The sequence below is a fragment of the Hyla sarda genome, chromosome 3 (genome assembly GCF_029499605.1).
Source record: "Hyla sarda isolate aHylSar1 chromosome 3, aHylSar1.hap1, whole genome shotgun sequence".
NCBI lineage: Eukaryota > Metazoa > Chordata > Amphibia > Anura > Hylidae > Hyla > Hyla sarda.
Genome location: NC_079191.1, coordinates 208,689,946 through 208,707,087, shown reverse-complemented (window position 1 = coordinate 208,707,087; position 17,142 = coordinate 208,689,946). Strand labels below are relative to the sequence as shown.

Here is a 17,142-nt window from a genome sequence, read left to right as displayed (position 1 = left end):
TAGTTTTGCAACAGATGGAGAGACAATGTTTCGAAAACACTGCCGTAGTTATTGTTTCCCAACCTGGGGGCCTCCAGCTGTTGAAAAACTACAACTGCCAGCATGCCCGGACAGTCTTAAGCTGGGAGTTTTCAACAGCTGGAGGCACCCAGGTTGGAAAACAATGGACTAAGGACCTATCTACCAAACCTGAGTGTCTCCAGCTGTTGCAGAACTATAACTCCCAGCATGCCTGGACAGCTAAAGACTGTCAGGGGAATGCTGGGAGTTGTAGTATTGCAACAGCTGGAAGTCTCCAGGTTGGAAAATACTGACTAAGGCAGTGTTTTCAAAACAGTGTCTCTCCAGGTGGTCCAAAACTACAACTCCCAGCATTCCCGGACAGTCTCTAGCTGTCAAGGCATGCTGGAAGTTATAGTTTTGCAACAGCTGGAGGCACACTGATTTGTAAACACTGGTGTAACACTGGAGGCACACTGATTTGTAAAACTGTTGCTGAAACAATGATGACACTGAGCGCACCGTGATTCACTGACCTGCAGGAAAAGCAGAAGGCGGCGAACAGAGAACGGGACACCAATATTGGAGCAACGGGGGTGCATAGACAGTTGAGTTAGTTTCTTTTGGAATAATTTTCATCCCTGGCACAGTGGATAAAAATAAAATAAAATACTAAAAAAGCCAGCAAGTAGAAGTAAAACGTCCGTCTTTATTCAGGGTTCTTCCTTAAAAGCCTTCACGGTGGCAGACAAACCGTGAACATGTCAAAAATATGAAATATTGCACAAACAGAGGGGGGTCCCAAGCATGGCTGACGCGTTTCTGATCTATCGATCCTTACTCATAGCCTGTAGATCCTCAAATGAGGCACCCTCATATACTCCAGGGCATATTCCCCATTCCCACAGGAAGGGGAGGGACAGGTCCACATCACATGTGCACGTGATTAAAACAAAAACATGGGACCAAACACAGATAAATTATTCGGAGACATATCAGTAATGTAATATTAAATCTGTTTTGCTATTTAGACCATGGGGTTGAATGCAATTCAAAAGATAAATCCACATGATTTCCCTATTGTGGAGGGATCGAATATGGTCACCTCCCCTTTTATTTAGGTTCACCTTCTCAATGCCTGAGAACCTGAGGGAAGTGGTGTCTGAATTATGACATATTAGAAAATGTTTAGATATGTTAGAAATGTTCGAGCTTAAAGGGCCAGCAGCATGTCTAATGTGCTCTTGCATGCGTTTTTTAAGGGGCCTTTTGGTGGAACCCGCATATGTTAAGTGACATTGTGTGCACATGATTTTATATAAAACAAAAGTGCTATCACAGTCTATAAAGTTGTGAATGACATGGCATTTGCCATCCACCGTACCTTCTATTTTCTGGCATTTTTCGGCAAAGGGACATACCACACACCGCGATTTACCGCACTTGTGGAAGCCCTTTGTGCTAATCCACTGGGTGGTAACACTAGCCGTGTCCACCATACTGGGAACAAGGAGATTGGATAGAATAGGTGCCCGCCTCGCTGCAAATCTCACACCTGACTTTATAATCTCCCCTACCGTGGGATCTGTTGATAGCAAAGGTAAGTGTTTAATTACAATGTGTTTGATGTCATTAAATTCTGGACTGTACATGGTGACAAATGTAGGACAATCTTGTGATTCAGTTGGTTGCTCACTTGTAAAAAGGGATTTTCGATCCATAGGATCCACTCTCGACCGAGCTTTTTTCAAGAGCCATCCAGGGTAACCTCGAGCCGCCAGGCGTGTGCATGCTGCATCAGCTTCCTTGCGGTACACCTCGGCGGAAGAACTGTTCCGCTTAATTCGTATAAGTTCACCTACTGGTATGGCTCTTACCGTTTGTTTGGAATGGCATGAATTCGCCCTTCGGATGGTATTGCCTGATATCTTTTTTCTGTAAGGATCAACCTCAATTTTATTTGTATCAGGGTTGCCACGTAATATGACATCCAAAAAGGGGGTTTCCCTTTTACACCATGTGTGGGTAAACGTAAGATTGAACCGATTATTATTGATATATGTCATGAATGCATCAACGGTCAGATGGTCAGACGACCAAATGATGAACACATTGGATACATACCTCCCATACCATGCGAGGCATGTGGAAAATGGATTGGTGTCAGAAAAAATTAACTGCTCCTCCCACCAAAAAACAAAAAGCTTAGCCCGAGCTGGTGATGACTTTGCTCCCATTGAAGCACCCGTGCGCTGCAAATAAAAATTGTTACCAAACATAAAATAATTGTGTTTTAACACAAAATCTACCACCTCAATAATGTAATGTCTCAAATCCACAGAATATTTAGAAAATCTCATCAGTATATCCGAGATAGCTGATAATGCCAGGTTTTTCGGAATACTGGAATAGAGCGATTCAATGTCGCAAGTAAGCCACGACAGAGAATCGCTCCATGTGAATTCATCCATGATTTTTAGCAAGTGCTTAGTGTCCTTGATATAACTTGGGCATTGCATAACCAGAGGTTGCAGTACTGAGTCCAACCACTCGCATAGGTGCTCGTTAAGGGATCCGATCCCCGCCACGATCGGACGCATCGGCGGCGGGAATCGGTCCTTATGCAGCTTGGGTAGCGAGTGGAAGATAGGAATAATTGGAGCAGGCACGAAAATATAACCCACTTCTTTTTGGGTCAAAATAGATCTGGCTTTCCCCTCTTCCAACAGAGTCAACAGTTCTTTTTTAAAAGGTTCAGTGGGATCCCCACAAAGTTTAAGGTAAGTTTTATCATCAGATAGTAGATTTTCATTTAAATTGATATACAGTCCCGTGTCCATACATACTACCGAGCCGCCTTTATCGGCGGATCGGATCGTCAAATTTTTGTTTTTCTTTCATTTCTTTATGGCAGCAGCCTCCTTTTTATTCAAATTAGGACGAGTTGTATTGGACATTACTTTTGATTGTAGATTAACCAAATCTTTCATGATAAGGTCCTGGAACCAATCAAAAATTGCTGGTGTGGTCTGTATGGGGTAAAAATTTTGGTTTTTAGTGGAGAAGGTATGTGCAGTATTCACTTCATCACAAATTGATATCCCATTATTTTCAAGGAGACAGAGATCTCTAAAAGCAATTTGTTCTGCTAATGTATGCATTAGTGGTAAATCAGGGTTTATAGAAAGTTGAGGTGGGTCCGATGGTTAATCAGCATTTTCCACAAAAAAATGTTTCTTAACTGTTAAAGTTCTCACAAATTTATTTCTATCCAAAATTGTCCGATAAACATCAAAATTTTGTGTAGGAGAGAAACCCAGTCCTTTCCACAGGACCGAGGTTTCTTCATCTGTAATGATTTGTGCAGTTAATGACTTGAAAATCCTCTTTTATTACTTTTTCCATTTGTCCTTGTTACGCTCCGAAGCTCTTCTTCCTATGTTTTCTGCCACCGCGCCTTCTTCGTTTTTTGACTGTCTTCTCGCATTGCGATTCTTGTGAGTGTCCACATATTGCGGTTCTGAGTCCCCGCTAGTGTCCGTGGTATCTGAACAATCTGAATTTTCAGTAAACTCCTGGTCAGAAGAATTAAATTCACATGGAGCGATTCTCTGTCGTGGCTTACTTGCGACATTGAATCGCTCTATTCCAGTATTCCGAAAAACCTGGCATTATCAGCTATCTCGGATATACTGATGAGATTTTCTAAATATTCTGTGGATTTGAGACATTACATTATTGAGGTGGTAGATTTTGTGTTAAAACACAATTATTTTATGTTTGGTAACAATTTTTATTTGCAGCGCACGGGTGCTTCAATGGGAGCAAAGTCATCACCAGCTCGGGCTAAGCTTTTTGTTTTTTGGTGGGAGGAGCAGTTAATTTTTTCTGACACCAATCCATTTTCCACTTGCCTCGCATGGTATGGGAGGTATGTATCCAATGTGTTCATCATTTGGTCGTCTGACCATCTGACCGTTGATGCATTCATGACATATATCAATAATAATCGGTTCAATCTTACGTTTACCCACACATGGTGTAAAAGGGAAACCCCCTTTTTGGATGTCATATTACGTGGCAACTCTGATACAAATAAAATTGAGGTTGATCCTTACAGAAAAAAGATATCAGGCAATACCATCCGAAAGGGCGAATTCATGCCATTCCAAACAAACGGTAAGAGCCATACCAGAGGCATGAGCAGTCATGCGGCAGAATCATTGATCACTGGTTTCTTATGAGAAACCAGTGATCAATGATGAAGATCAGTGTGTGCAGTGTTATAGGTCCCTATGGGACCTATAACACTGCAAAAAAAAGTGAAAAAAAATAAGTGAATAAAGATCATTTAACTCCTCCCCTATTAAAAGTTTGAATCACCCCACTTTTCCAATAAAAAAAAAAACACCGTGTAAATAAAAATAAACATATATGGTATCACTGGAAATGTCCGAATTATAAAAATATATCATTAATTAAACCGCTCGTTCAATGGCGTGCGCGCAAAAAAATTCCAAAGTACAAAATAGTTCATTTTTGGTAACTTTTTATATAATTTAAAAATGAATAAAAAGCGATCAATAAGTCCTATCAATGCAAAAATGGTACCGTTAAAAACTTCAGATCACGGCGCAAAAATGAGCCCTCATACCGCCCCCAATAAAAAAGTTATAGGGGTCAGAAGATGACAATTTTAAACGTATTAATTTTCCTGCATGTAGTTATGATTTTTTCCAGATGTCCCACAAAATCAAACCTATATAAGTAGGGTATCATTTTAATTGTATGGACCTACAGAATAAAGATAAGGTGTCATTTTTACCGAAAAATGTACTACGTAGAAACGGAAGCCCCCAAAAGTTACAAAACTGCGTTTCTTTTTCAATTTTGTCGCACAATGATTTTTTTTTCTGTTTCACCGTAGATTTTTGGGCAAAATGACTGACGTCATTACAAAGTAGAATTGGTGGCGCAAAAAATAAGCCATTATATGGATTTTTAGGTGCAAAATTGAAAGAGTTATGATTTTTTTAAAGGCAAGGAGCTAAAAACGGAAATGCAAAAAAGGAAAAAAACCCGGTCCTTAAGGGGTTAAAGGAGTATTCCAGGCAAAAACTTTTTTATATATATCAACTGGCTCCAGAAAGTTAAACAGATTTGTAAATTACTTCTATTAAAAAATCTTAACCCTTTCAGTACTTATGAGCTTCTGAAGTTAAGGTTGTTATTTTCTGTCTAAGTGCTCTCTGATTACATGTGTCTCGGGAAACGCCCAGTTTAGAAGAGGTTTGCTATGGGGATTTGCTTCTAAACTGGGCGTTGCCCGAGACAGGTGTCATCAGAGAGGACTTAGACAGAAAAAAACAACCTTAACTTCAGAAGGTCATAAGTACTGAAAGGATTAATATTTTTTAAGAGAAGTAATTTACAAATCTGTTTAAATTTCTGGAGCCAGTTGATATATAAAAAAAAGGTTTGGCCTGGAATACCCCTTTAAGTCCCAGGATGCCCTTGGTCCTAGTGGGGTTAAAAGGTCAAAAGATTAAAATATATAAACTAAGAAGACACTGTGAAGTACGGGGATATACTCGGCAGGCCTGGAGAAATATTTTTCGAAAAGATGTTTTTATGTACTTGATGTATTTCTAGGTGTATATTAATATATATATATATATATATATATATATTTATATATATATATATATATATATATATATATATATATATGTCAAAGAAGAAAGCAGCACTCCTAAAGCGTGAGTAGGTGCCTCCAGCTAGGATCCGGGTCCAGGATCCTGCATACGTAGTTCCAAGGAAAATGCTGTGGCACTCAAGGTATGGTGAAAAAATGAAAACTATTTATTCATCCCAAATGTGCAAAGAGCAACGTTTCAATGGTCTCACACCATCATTATCAAGTGGCACACGGACCCTAGCTGGAGGCACCTACTCACGCTTGGAACTATATATAAATATATATATATATATATATATATATATATATATATACATATACACAAATCAAAAAATATGTTGCAGTCTCTTGTAATACCTTTTTTATTGGACTAACAGAATTTTGTAGAGACAAGCTTTCAGGATTCCTCCCTTTATGAAGTCCAATAGTCAAGGACTAATGATCAAAGGACTTTATAAATTATCAGGGAGGAATCCCAAAAGTTTGTCTCTACAAAATTCTGTTAGTCCAATAAAAAAGGTATTACAATCTGCATCACTGGACTAATATGGCTACTCACATTTACTATACAGATATACACATACCTGAAGATGGTTTAGAACCCTGTGATGTCACACATGCTTGTGATGATGTCACCGTAAGCTGTACAAGGAGGTGCGCGCCGGCTGCAGTCTCTTCAGTGTGTTTTGCATTCACAACCTGTGGTGCAAAGTGTTTGTTAGAGAGTTTCTATTTGCGATAGAGAATTCAAGATTTTGACCGTTCCTTGTCTGAAGAGAGAACCACAAGGTAAGTCTCAGCCTCTTCTATTCATACATACACAGGGCTTTTTGTTTGACAGTTTTTTTTTATTGTTGTTGCTTTTTTTTTTAGCAAAAAAAACAAGACATTAATTTCCAAAAGAAATAACAAAAGTTATATTTCTCATAGCATTGTGACAATACTTGGCTTAGGCATTAAACATAATAAAACGCACAGATAGTATCATGACCAGAGCTTTTTCTTGCAAAACTGCTAAAATGCAATTATGCCCAAAACAGCCCCCAAGAAAAAGAGTCCTAATTCATGAAGTTCTAAAAGATATAAGTCTATGAGAAAGATTTGGTGGTGTAGTAAAAGAATAACATAAAGATTAGGGCAGAAATATAATATTATATAATAGAATTCTGTGTGTACTAACAATAGAAATACTCCGGGTACTCCGAAAGGGAAAATTTTCAAATCAACTAGTGGCAGAAAGTCATATAGGGGACGGAAAGATCCCAATGAGGTGGGGTAGGTTCATTATTAGTAAATGTATATAGCAGGATAGCCCAATTGTATCTACAGTATGAAGTTCACATGGCCCAGTGACCATACAGCCAAGCCCTTATAATCCACCATTACTGGGACAGATTCAGGGTTATCAGATATTACTATGACCGGAGAGGTTCAGGTTTATCAGATATTATTAGGACCGGACAGGTTCAGGGTTATCAGATATTACTAGGACCGGACAGGTTCAGGGTTATCAGATATTACTAGGACCGGACAGGTTCAGGGTTATCAGATATTACTAGGACCGGACAGGTTCAGGGTTATCAGATATTACTAGGACCGGACAGAATCAGGGTTGTCAGATATTACTAGGACCGGACAGGTTCAGGGTTATCAGATATTACTAGGACCGGACAGCTTCAGGGTTATCAGATATTACTAGGACCGGACAGGTTCAGGGTTATCAGATATTACTAGGACCAGACAGGTTCAGGGTTATCAGATATTACAAGGACTGGACAGGTTCAGGATTATCAAATATTACTAGGACCGGACAGGTTTAGGGTTATCAGATATTACTAGGACCGGACAGGTTCAGAGTTATAAGATATTACTAGGACCGGACAGGTTCAGGGTTATCAGATATTACTAGGACCGGACAGGTTCAGGGTTATCAGATATTACTAGGACCGGACAGGTTCAGGGTTATCAGATATTACTAGGACCGGACAGAATCAGGGTTGTCAGATATTACTAGGACCGGACAGGTTCAGGGTTATCAGATATTACTAGGACCGGACAGCTTCAGGGTTATCAGATATTACTAGGACCGGACAGGTTCAGGGTTATCAGATATTACTAGGACCAGACAGGTTCAGGGTTATCAGATATTACAAGGACTGGACAGGTTCAGGATTATCAAATATTACTAGGACCGGACAGGTTTAGGGTTATCAGATATTACTAGGACCGGACAGGTTCAGAGTTATAAGATATTACTAGGACCGGACAGGTTCAGGGTTATCAGACATTGGTAACCTCAGGGAAGACGTCTCCATATAAAACACTTATAGAGAAGCATCTTCTTCTGAGGCTGCGATGGTCTTAGTGTTATCTTGTGGTTCTGTGCTGGACATTTCTGCTCTGTATGAAGGATCTATTGTATAATGACAGGAATGATGACATGTTGTCTAATGTGTTCACTTATCTCTCTCTCTCTCTCTCTAGTGTTCTCAGGCTCTGACCTGTGACCATGGCCTCTCCACAAGACCCATTGCTGAAGGAGGAGGAAGAAGCAATGGAGGACCATAGTGATATGGATGTAGAAAAGGGCGATATCCCTGAGAGGCAGAACCTGCCATCTCTAAGCGTGATGTCCACCGCACGTTCCATCATCACCGTAGTGATCCTCGCCTTTGTTAATTTGCTCATCTATGCAAATCGCTCCAGCGTGGCGGGGGTGCTGCCTTATATACAGAAAGCATATGACACCAATGCTAGTCTGTCCGGCTTATTGAATACATTGTTCATTGGAAGCTACGTGCTGGTCGCACCAATTGCCGGATATTTGGGCGACCACTGTAATAAGAAATATACTGTTTGCGCAGGAGTCATCGTTTGGCTGAGCATGACACTTACCCTGTCATTCATCCCTGACGGGTACTTCCTGCTCTTCCTGCTGACGAGTGGACTGGTTGGAGCCGGAGAGGCGACTTTCTGCACCATCGCCCCCTCCATCATTGCAGACCTTTTTACAAGTGACCAGCGGACCCGCATGCTGAACGTGTTTTACTCCGTCATACCTGTGGGCTGCGGACTAGGATACATCATCGGGCCCAAAGTGACTGATGCAGCAAGCGGCGATTGGCACTGGGCATTTCGGGTCACCCCTGGCCTGGGCCTCATAGCTGTGGCTTTGATGATTTTGGTCACAAAGGAGCTTCCAAGAACGACTACAAACGGGAAGAAGAACAACAAATCCCAGAAGTTTGCCAAATGGGCGACAGATCTGAAAAAACTATTTAAAAATCGAAGCTTCATGTTAACCACCATGGGATCGACGGCGGTATCCTTCATAGTGGGAGCCATAGGTGTATGGGGTCCGTCATACCTGACCCACGCACGAACACTCCTACAAGAGAAGGACCCTTGCCGTGCTGAACCGTGTGACTATCACGACATCCTAATATTTGGTGTGGTTACAGTTGTTTCCGGAATTCTGGGAGTTGTAGCAGGGACGGAGATAAGTAAAAGATATCGCAAATCCAACCCACGGGCGGACCCGCTTGTGTGTGGATGCGCGATGATGCTCTCCGCCCCTTTTCTTCTGTTGGCATTGACTTTTGGCAACATCAGCCTCGTTGCCACAAACATCTTCATCTTCATCGGAGAGACGCTTCTGTCAGTAAATTTCACCCTCATATCTGACATTATACTAAAAGTAGTAACTCCGTGGAGGAGATCTTCAGCCCTGGCCGTGCAGATGACAATCTATCACCTCCTAGGTGACGCCGGCAGCCCGTACCTCATCGGCCTGATATCTGACACCTACGAACGAGGATACGCCAAATCCCCTCTTCTGAAATACCGCAGCCTGGAGTATGCCCTCATGACCTGCACCATAATGGCAGTCATCGGAGGGGCCTTCTTCATGGCCACGGCCCTATATATAGAGAGGGACGAAAAAGAAGCAGAGATGGAATCAGAACCTCCGTCATCCTCCTCCTCCTCACTGCTTCCTGCCGATGAGGACCGCGCTTCAGACTGAGGAAAAGTCATTGCTTACCTTTATCTCGTTTACTTCATTAAAAAAAAATTAAGAAAATAATAACTGCATTTGTTCTATGTTCCACTTTACCCCTTATTCTCTATAGTGTGGTGTGTATGTACTGCATGTATATACACATGTATGGTATATGTGTGAGTATGTGTATGTAAGTGTGTATATGTATAGTATTTTATGTATGTTATATGCAGTGCTGTATCTGTCACTAGGCCAACAAGGCCCAGGAGTGATACAGCCATACAAAGACCAATATATGGCGGGTTAATGCTCAATATCAATTCCTATAGATCACCTGGGTGATCCAAAAAAAAAAAACAATTTCCCATATATCCCAAAGCTTTATTATTAATTATTAACACACATAATGTTAATAATTAATAATAAAGCTTTGGGACATATGGGAATTTTTTTTTTTTTTTTTTGGATCTATAGGAATTGATATTCAGGATTGATACAGCACTTATCGCAGTGGTGATGGCAAATCGCATGGCGCCCCTGAAGTACACTTATGTTTGTATATACGTTTTTATATTTGTCTGTAATCAGTGTTTCCCAATCAGGGTGCGGCAAGCTGTTTAGGCTGTCCGGGCATGCTGGGAGTTGTAGTTTTGCAACAGCTAGAGTCACCCTGGTTGTGAAACACTGATTTATGCATGTATGTGTATTTATCATTGTCTCACAACCAGAGTGCCTCCAGCTGTTGCAACTGCTGAAAGCACTCTGGTCGGGAAACACACACACATACACATATATATTTATATTCAGGGATGTGGGACTCCTATCACCCGACACCCGGGACATACTACTGGTGGTTATAGTAGAGCTATGTTCCTTTACATCCTGGTGATTGTAGTAGTTCTATGTTCCTTTACATACTGGTGGTTGTAGTAGTTCTATGTTCCTTTACATACTGGTGGTTGTAGTCGTGCTATGTTCCTTTACATACTGGTGGTTGTAGTAGTGCTATGTTCCTTTACATACTGGTGGTTGTAGTAGAGCTATGTTCCTTTACATACTGGTGGTTGTAGTAGTGCTATTTTCCTTTACATACTGGTGGTTGTAGTAGTGCTATGTTCCTTTACATCCTGGTGGTTGTAGTAGTTCTATGTTCCTTTACATACTGGTGGTTGAAGTAGTTCTATGTTCCTTTACATACTGGTGGTTGTAGTAGTGCTATGTTCCTTTACATACTGGTGGTTGTAGTAGAGCTATGTTCCTTTACATACTGGTGGTTGTAGTCGTGCTATGTTCCTTTACATACTGGTGGTTGTAGTAGAGCTATGTTCCTTTACATACTGGTGGTTGTAGTAGAGCTATGTTCCATTACATACTGGTGGTTGTAGTCGTGCTATGTTCCTTTACATATTGGTGGTTGTAGTAGAGCTATGTTCCTTTACATACTGGTGGTTGTAGTCGTGCTATGTTCCTTTACATACTGGTGGTTGTAGTAGTGCTATGTTCCTTTACATACTGGTGGTTGTAGTAGTGCTATGTTCCTTTACATATTGGTGGTTGTAGTAGAGCTATGTTCCTTTACATACTGGTGGTTGTAGTCGTGCTATGTTCCTTTACATACTGGTGGTTGTAGTAGAGCTATGTTCCTTTACATACTGGTGGTTGTAGTAGTGCTATGTTCCTTTACATATTGGTGGTTGTAGTAGAGCTATGTTCCTTTACATACTGGTGGTTGTAGTAGTGCTATGTTTCTTTACATACTGGTGGTTGTAGTAGAGCTATGTTCCTTTACATACTGGTGGTTGTAGTTGTGCTATGTTCCTTTACATTCTGGTGGTTGTAGTAGTGCTATGTTCCTTTACATACTGGTGGTTGTAGTAGAGCTATGTTCCTTTACATACTGGTGGTTGTAGTAGTGCTATGTTCCTTTACATACTGGTGGTTGTAGTAGTGCTATGTTCCTTTACATACTGGTGGTTGTAGTAGAGCTATGTTCCTTTACATACTGGTGGTTGTAGTAGAGCTATGTTCCTTTACATACTGGTGGTTGTAGTAGTGCTATGTTCCTTTACATACTGGTGGTTGTAGTAGAGCTATGTTTCTTTACATACTGGTGGTTGTAGTAGAGCTATGTTCCTTTACATACTGGTGGTTGTAGTAGTGCTATGTTCCTTTACATACTGGTGGTTGTAGTAGTGCTATGTTTCTTTACATACTGGTGGTTGTAGTAGAGCGATGTTCCTTTACATACTGGTGGTTGTAATAGAGCTATCTTCCTTTACATACTGGTGGTTGTAGTAGTGCTATGTTCCTTTACATACTGGTGGTTGTAGTCGTGCTATGTTCCTTTACATACTGGTGGTTGTAGTAGAGCTATGTTCCTTTACATACTGGTGGTTGTAGTAGAGCTATGTTCCTTTGCATACTGGTGGTTGTAGTAGAGCTATGTTCCTTTACATACTGGTGATTGTAGTAGAGCTATGTTCCTTTACATACTGGTGGTTGTAGTAGTGCTATGTTACTTTACATACTGGTGGTTGTAGTAGAGCTATGTTCCTTTACATACTGGTGGTTGTAATAGAGCTATGTTCCTTTACATACTGGTGGTTGTAGTAGTGCTATGTTCCTTTACATACTGGTGGTTGTAGTTGAGCTACTTTTGGGTGGAGCCGGGGAGGGAGGGGGTTGATTTTGAGGAGATCAAGCATATAATTGCCAATAACCAAACCAGTGTTTCCCAACCAGGGTGTCTCCAGCTGTTGCAAAACTACAACTCCCAGCATGCCCAGACAACCATTGGCTGTTTGGGCATGCTGGGAGTTTTGCAACAGCTGAAGGCACCCTGGTTGGGAAACTCTGAATCAAACATTCCCAGAAGAAAATAAAAGAAGAATAGAACTACAGAAGTTGTTTTTTTCACGTTCGTGTTTTCCTCCTCACATTCTAAAAATCATAACGTTTTCAATTTTCTACCTATATACCCATATAAGGGCTTGTTTTTTGCATCAGAAATCGTACTTTGTAATGACTTCAATCATTTCACCACAAACTCTATGGCAAAACCAGAAAAATATTTGTGGGGGAAAATTGAAACAACAAAACAGCAATTCTGTAACTTTTGGGGGGCTTCTGATTCTACACAGTGCACTTTTCAGTAAAAATGACACCTCATCTTTATTCTCTAGGTCCATATGGTTACAATGATACCTAATTTATATAGGTTTTATTTTATTTTTCTACTTTGAAAAAATTATATCTATATGCACCAAAATTTGTGTTTAAAATTGTCATCTTCTGACCCCTATAACTTTTTTATTTTTCTGCATACAGGGCGGTATGAGAGCTAATTTTTTGCACCGTGATCTGAAGTTTTTATTGGTACCATTTTTGTTTTGATCGCTTTTTATAAAAAAAATGTTACGGTATAAAAAATACACTATTTTTTTATAGTGCCCTTTTTTTATTTGAGCCCCTGCCCTCCAAAATGTCTGTGCACGTCCCTGCTGTCTGGTAATGCACTATGGAATAACAAGAATTGAACTACTAACACTTTGGTGAATGCCACATTTTTTCTTTATACCTGATGTGAATTTACTGACTAGGTATGGGGTAGAGCACCACAGACTGACTGTGTTCCATTGAGAAGACGCCATCATGCGGTTACAGGTGCACTAATTTAAAGCTGTGTTAGGTTTGTCGTCTTCTTATATTAAAGATGTTGCTTACTTTTAACTACTTACATTCTTAGATGCATTTTCTGGACAAGACCATATACATCAGGGGTCTCAAACTGGCGGTCCTCCAGATGTTGCAAAACTTTAACTCCCAGCATGCCTGGACATGCCCAGATAGCCATTTGCTGCAGCTAATGGCTGTCAGGAATGCTGCCTTTCCAACATCTGGAGGGCCACCAGTTTGAGACCCCTGATATACATCAAAACAATACAATTCAAATGTATACACAATTCAGTCTACCATAAACCTTCAGCTTTCATCCAATATGCATGAAGCCATCATCTATAGTTAAAGGGGTACTCCGCCCCTAGACATCTTATCCCCTATCCAAAGGATAGGGGATAAGATGTCAGATCGCGGGGGTCCCGCCGCTGGGGACCCCCGGGATCTCAGCTGCAGGACCCACCTGTTGTGGCTTCTGGAAACGCTGGAAGCTTCGGCTCCCGACCACGGTGACGTGAGATTGAGACGTCACGACTCCGCCCCCGTGTGAATTCACGCCCTACCCCTCAATGCAAGTCTACGGGAGAGGGCATGACATCTGTCACACCCCCTCCCATAGGCTTGCATTGAGGGGGCGGTGCGTGACGTCACACGCTCCGGGGACTGATTTTAACGAGGGCGGCATGCAAGATCACGGGGGTCCCCAGCGGCGGGACCCCAGCGATCAGGCATCTTATCCGCTATGCTTTGGATAGAGGATATGATGTCTAAACGCCGGAGTACCCCTTTAAGCTCTGTGATACAAGTGCCAGGGCCGGACTGGCCATCGGGCATACTGGGCATTTTCCCATTGGGCCAGGCCATTCGAGGGCCGCTCTGTCCCCCTGCCTATCTTATATACTGTGGAGCTGCAGCCCGAGGCTGCCACCTTAAGTGCTGGGGCTGCCGCTTTAAATGGGTGCCGCCATTGAGGGTGATTGACTTAGACAGCTTTCTTTTTCCCACTTCCCTTCTCACCCTCCACATCAGAAGAACTCTTCACCCTCTTAAGAAATACTGAAGTATCCATCACACCAAACAAATTTTTGCTTTCCTCATCTCCGGATTTCAGGCCCGTCCCTTTCCTTGAGGACATAACCTCCCCAGGAGAAGAGGACTTGGCGACCCCTGGAAGCCCCACCGTCACCTTCAGAACCTCACCCTCAGCCTCCCCTTCCGAAGAAGAGGAAGAGATGTCCTTGAGGAGTCGGAATCGATTGGAAAGGCCAATTAGAGGGGAATCAGTTTTGCCTTCCTTTGGGACCTGAACCAGGGTGGGAGAAGATCTTAAATCTCCCCTTTTTCTACTTGTACCCCGCTTTTGTGTCTCTTTCTGCCATCCCTCATCATCCTCCTCCACCATATCTGAGGAGATGGCACCTTCGTCATTCTGGATCCTCCTGACCTCCTTATCCAGCTCGTCATTCCTCAGGGTCTCAGCAGCAAGGATAGCCTCTGGGACAGGATTAGAGGTTGTCCCGATAACCCGGGCTTTCCCCATCACCCTATCCCTTTGGCATTTATCAAGACGTCTTAGTTGGGCTGGTGTCTTTTTCTTGCTGTTCCTCACTGACCCCTCGGTTCCCTCACCTCTGCTAGTCCCCTCCCCAACAGATTCTGGCGCGTGATCTTCATCCGCTGGGGCCAAGACCGCATTAGCGAAAGAACGAGGACAACGACTGAATGGGTGACTTAAGTCCCCACACAGGTGAAACCAAATCTCTGCACAAGATGTGGCAAGATGGCCTACACCCCCACACAAGGCACATTTCTGTACCATACAGTTTGCACTGAAGTGTGTGGGGCACCACACCTGTGACAAAGCTTCGGCTGACCCTGGTAGAAAATCTGGATACGATCCCTACTGAGAAAGGCAGAGGATGGAATATTGGTAACTGTATTACCTAAGCGCTTAAGTTTTACCAAAAACATCCAGGCTCCTGACCAGATGCCAAACTCGTCCCTGTTCTTCTGGGGATCTCCCATGACCTCGCCATACCGTCCTAACCAGGTGATGATGTCTACACAACGGAGTGATTTGTTATGGGTCATAGCGGTCACTCTCTTGATTTCGTTTTGACGAGACAATGCCTGCTCAGCAAAGTCTCGTCAGCCGGGCTCATTCTTTACTAATTCATTGTTCGACCAGAAAAGCTCAAGCCCCTCCGGCCGAACAAAACTTATATCGAATTCATGAGAACCATAGGGATGTATCAAGGCATGGATATCAACTGCCTTGAAGCCCATCTTTAGCAAGAGCTCAACCACTTTGGTCCTTGATGGACACATATCTTTGCCCTGCCACCAAAGACGAACCCCATTCCTACGGTTACTACCTGGCCCGGCTGTTGGGAGGGACCACACAGTATCCCCCCCTCTTTCCTCTCGGAAGGCAGAGAGACCATGCCTCTCTACCCAGAATGACAGATCAACTGCTCTCCCTTCTACATTGATCAATCAGGAGAAGTGGAAAGTATCCTACTACCCCCAGCAGTGACATTTGCATAACTCCTAGGGTCTGTCACCACTGGGGGGGGGGGGCAACCAGACAAGACCGTGCACCACTATTTACATCCCCACCACCCCCAACAACAACATCAGCACCAACCCCAATAATATGGTCCCTAAAGACATTTTTCCTAGCCCCATCACCCCCACCTCCCCAATAACACTTTCCCTGGTAACATCAACTTCCATCCTCTCCCCAGTCATACACCCCGCACCCCCATTTACCTTCTCATTCACACAGGCTGGACCAGAAACAGATAAACCGGCAGCAGCAGATGATGAAGTTTCAGTCAGTTTTGCCTCGGCATCATGGGCCACTAGGGCTGGGACAACCTCCGCTGGCCCTTTAAGGGACGGGGCAGCATACTTACCCAGTCTAGAGGAGGCCCCAGCCCTGTTATTATTAGTGCCCTCCACCTCATCAGCAATTTCTCCAGTCCTGTCAATATTTTTCCCTCACTGTCCGGCCTTTCGGCCGATGCCTTCTCTGCTCCATCCCTGCTACTGCAAACAGGCATGGAGCTCTGCACCCTTTTTGTAACTGTACTCTCCCCGCACCTTTGCACCAAGTCCACCACAGAACATGGGCTGGGCTGGGTAACGGGGCTCGCACAATGAGCTGACCCTGCGGCCGGCTCAGGATTTACAGGAAGGGTGGTGTAGATGTAACTCACCACTTCTTGCTGCTTTGGCTTGGTCTTCTTCTTTTTCTTCTTACCCCCAGGTGCCTCGTCTGGAAGCTCATCTCTGAATACCAGGTTCTGAGGACACACTGGGGATTCCAGCATTCCGATCTGGGCCATCAGCGATCCTCCCTGGCCACTGCTGCCACTGTCCTCCCCTGAGTCGGCAGGTGACACTGCTGGCTGCTGTGCAGGGGACCCACTGTTCAGGGCCTGCTGGTCTTTCTGCAGGCTACCAGATGGATCTGGCTGTTGGTCTCCATCCATCTCCTCCGCATCATCCACCTGGCTCTCAGGTTGCAGCCCCATCAACCTTCTCTCTTTGTTGTCAGCCATTTCCCTGAAGCGGTCTTCATTTTCCATTTTCTCTTTAAATGGTCCACTCATCTCCCTTAACTCTTCTTTCCTCTCCTCCAAGGCATGGATTTAAGCCATAAGTCTTTTTATTTGTGCCTGAATTTCTGGTTTCCTTTTCTTTGGATTAACATTAGCCCTGGCACCAAGCACACACTACAATAACAACCCTACAAATGTAAACT

The 17,142-nt window shown here is 43.0% G+C and overlaps 1 protein-coding gene across 1 annotated transcript; it reads left to right on the top strand.

Annotated features, from left to right (window-relative positions):
* Positions 1–6,352: 6,352 nt before the first annotated feature.
* LOC130360695 (protein spinster homolog 1-like) lies at positions 6,353–9,773 on the top strand. The gene is made up of 2 exons (XM_056563249.1): positions 6,353–6,487; positions 8,183–9,773. The coding sequence occupies exon 2, from the start codon at positions 8,208–8,210 to the stop codon at positions 9,720–9,722; it is 1,515 nt and encodes a 504-aa protein (XP_056419224.1). The 5' UTR covers positions 6,353–6,487; positions 8,183–8,207; the 3' UTR covers positions 9,723–9,773.
* The last annotated feature ends 7,369 nt before the right edge of the window (positions 9,774–17,142 follow it).

What these genes read in the sequence shown, in the direction of transcription:
- LOC130360695 (XM_056563249.1), top strand. Translation starts at nt 8,208, where the DNA reads ATGGCCTCTCCACAAGACCCATTGCTGAAGGAGGAGGAAGAAGCAATG.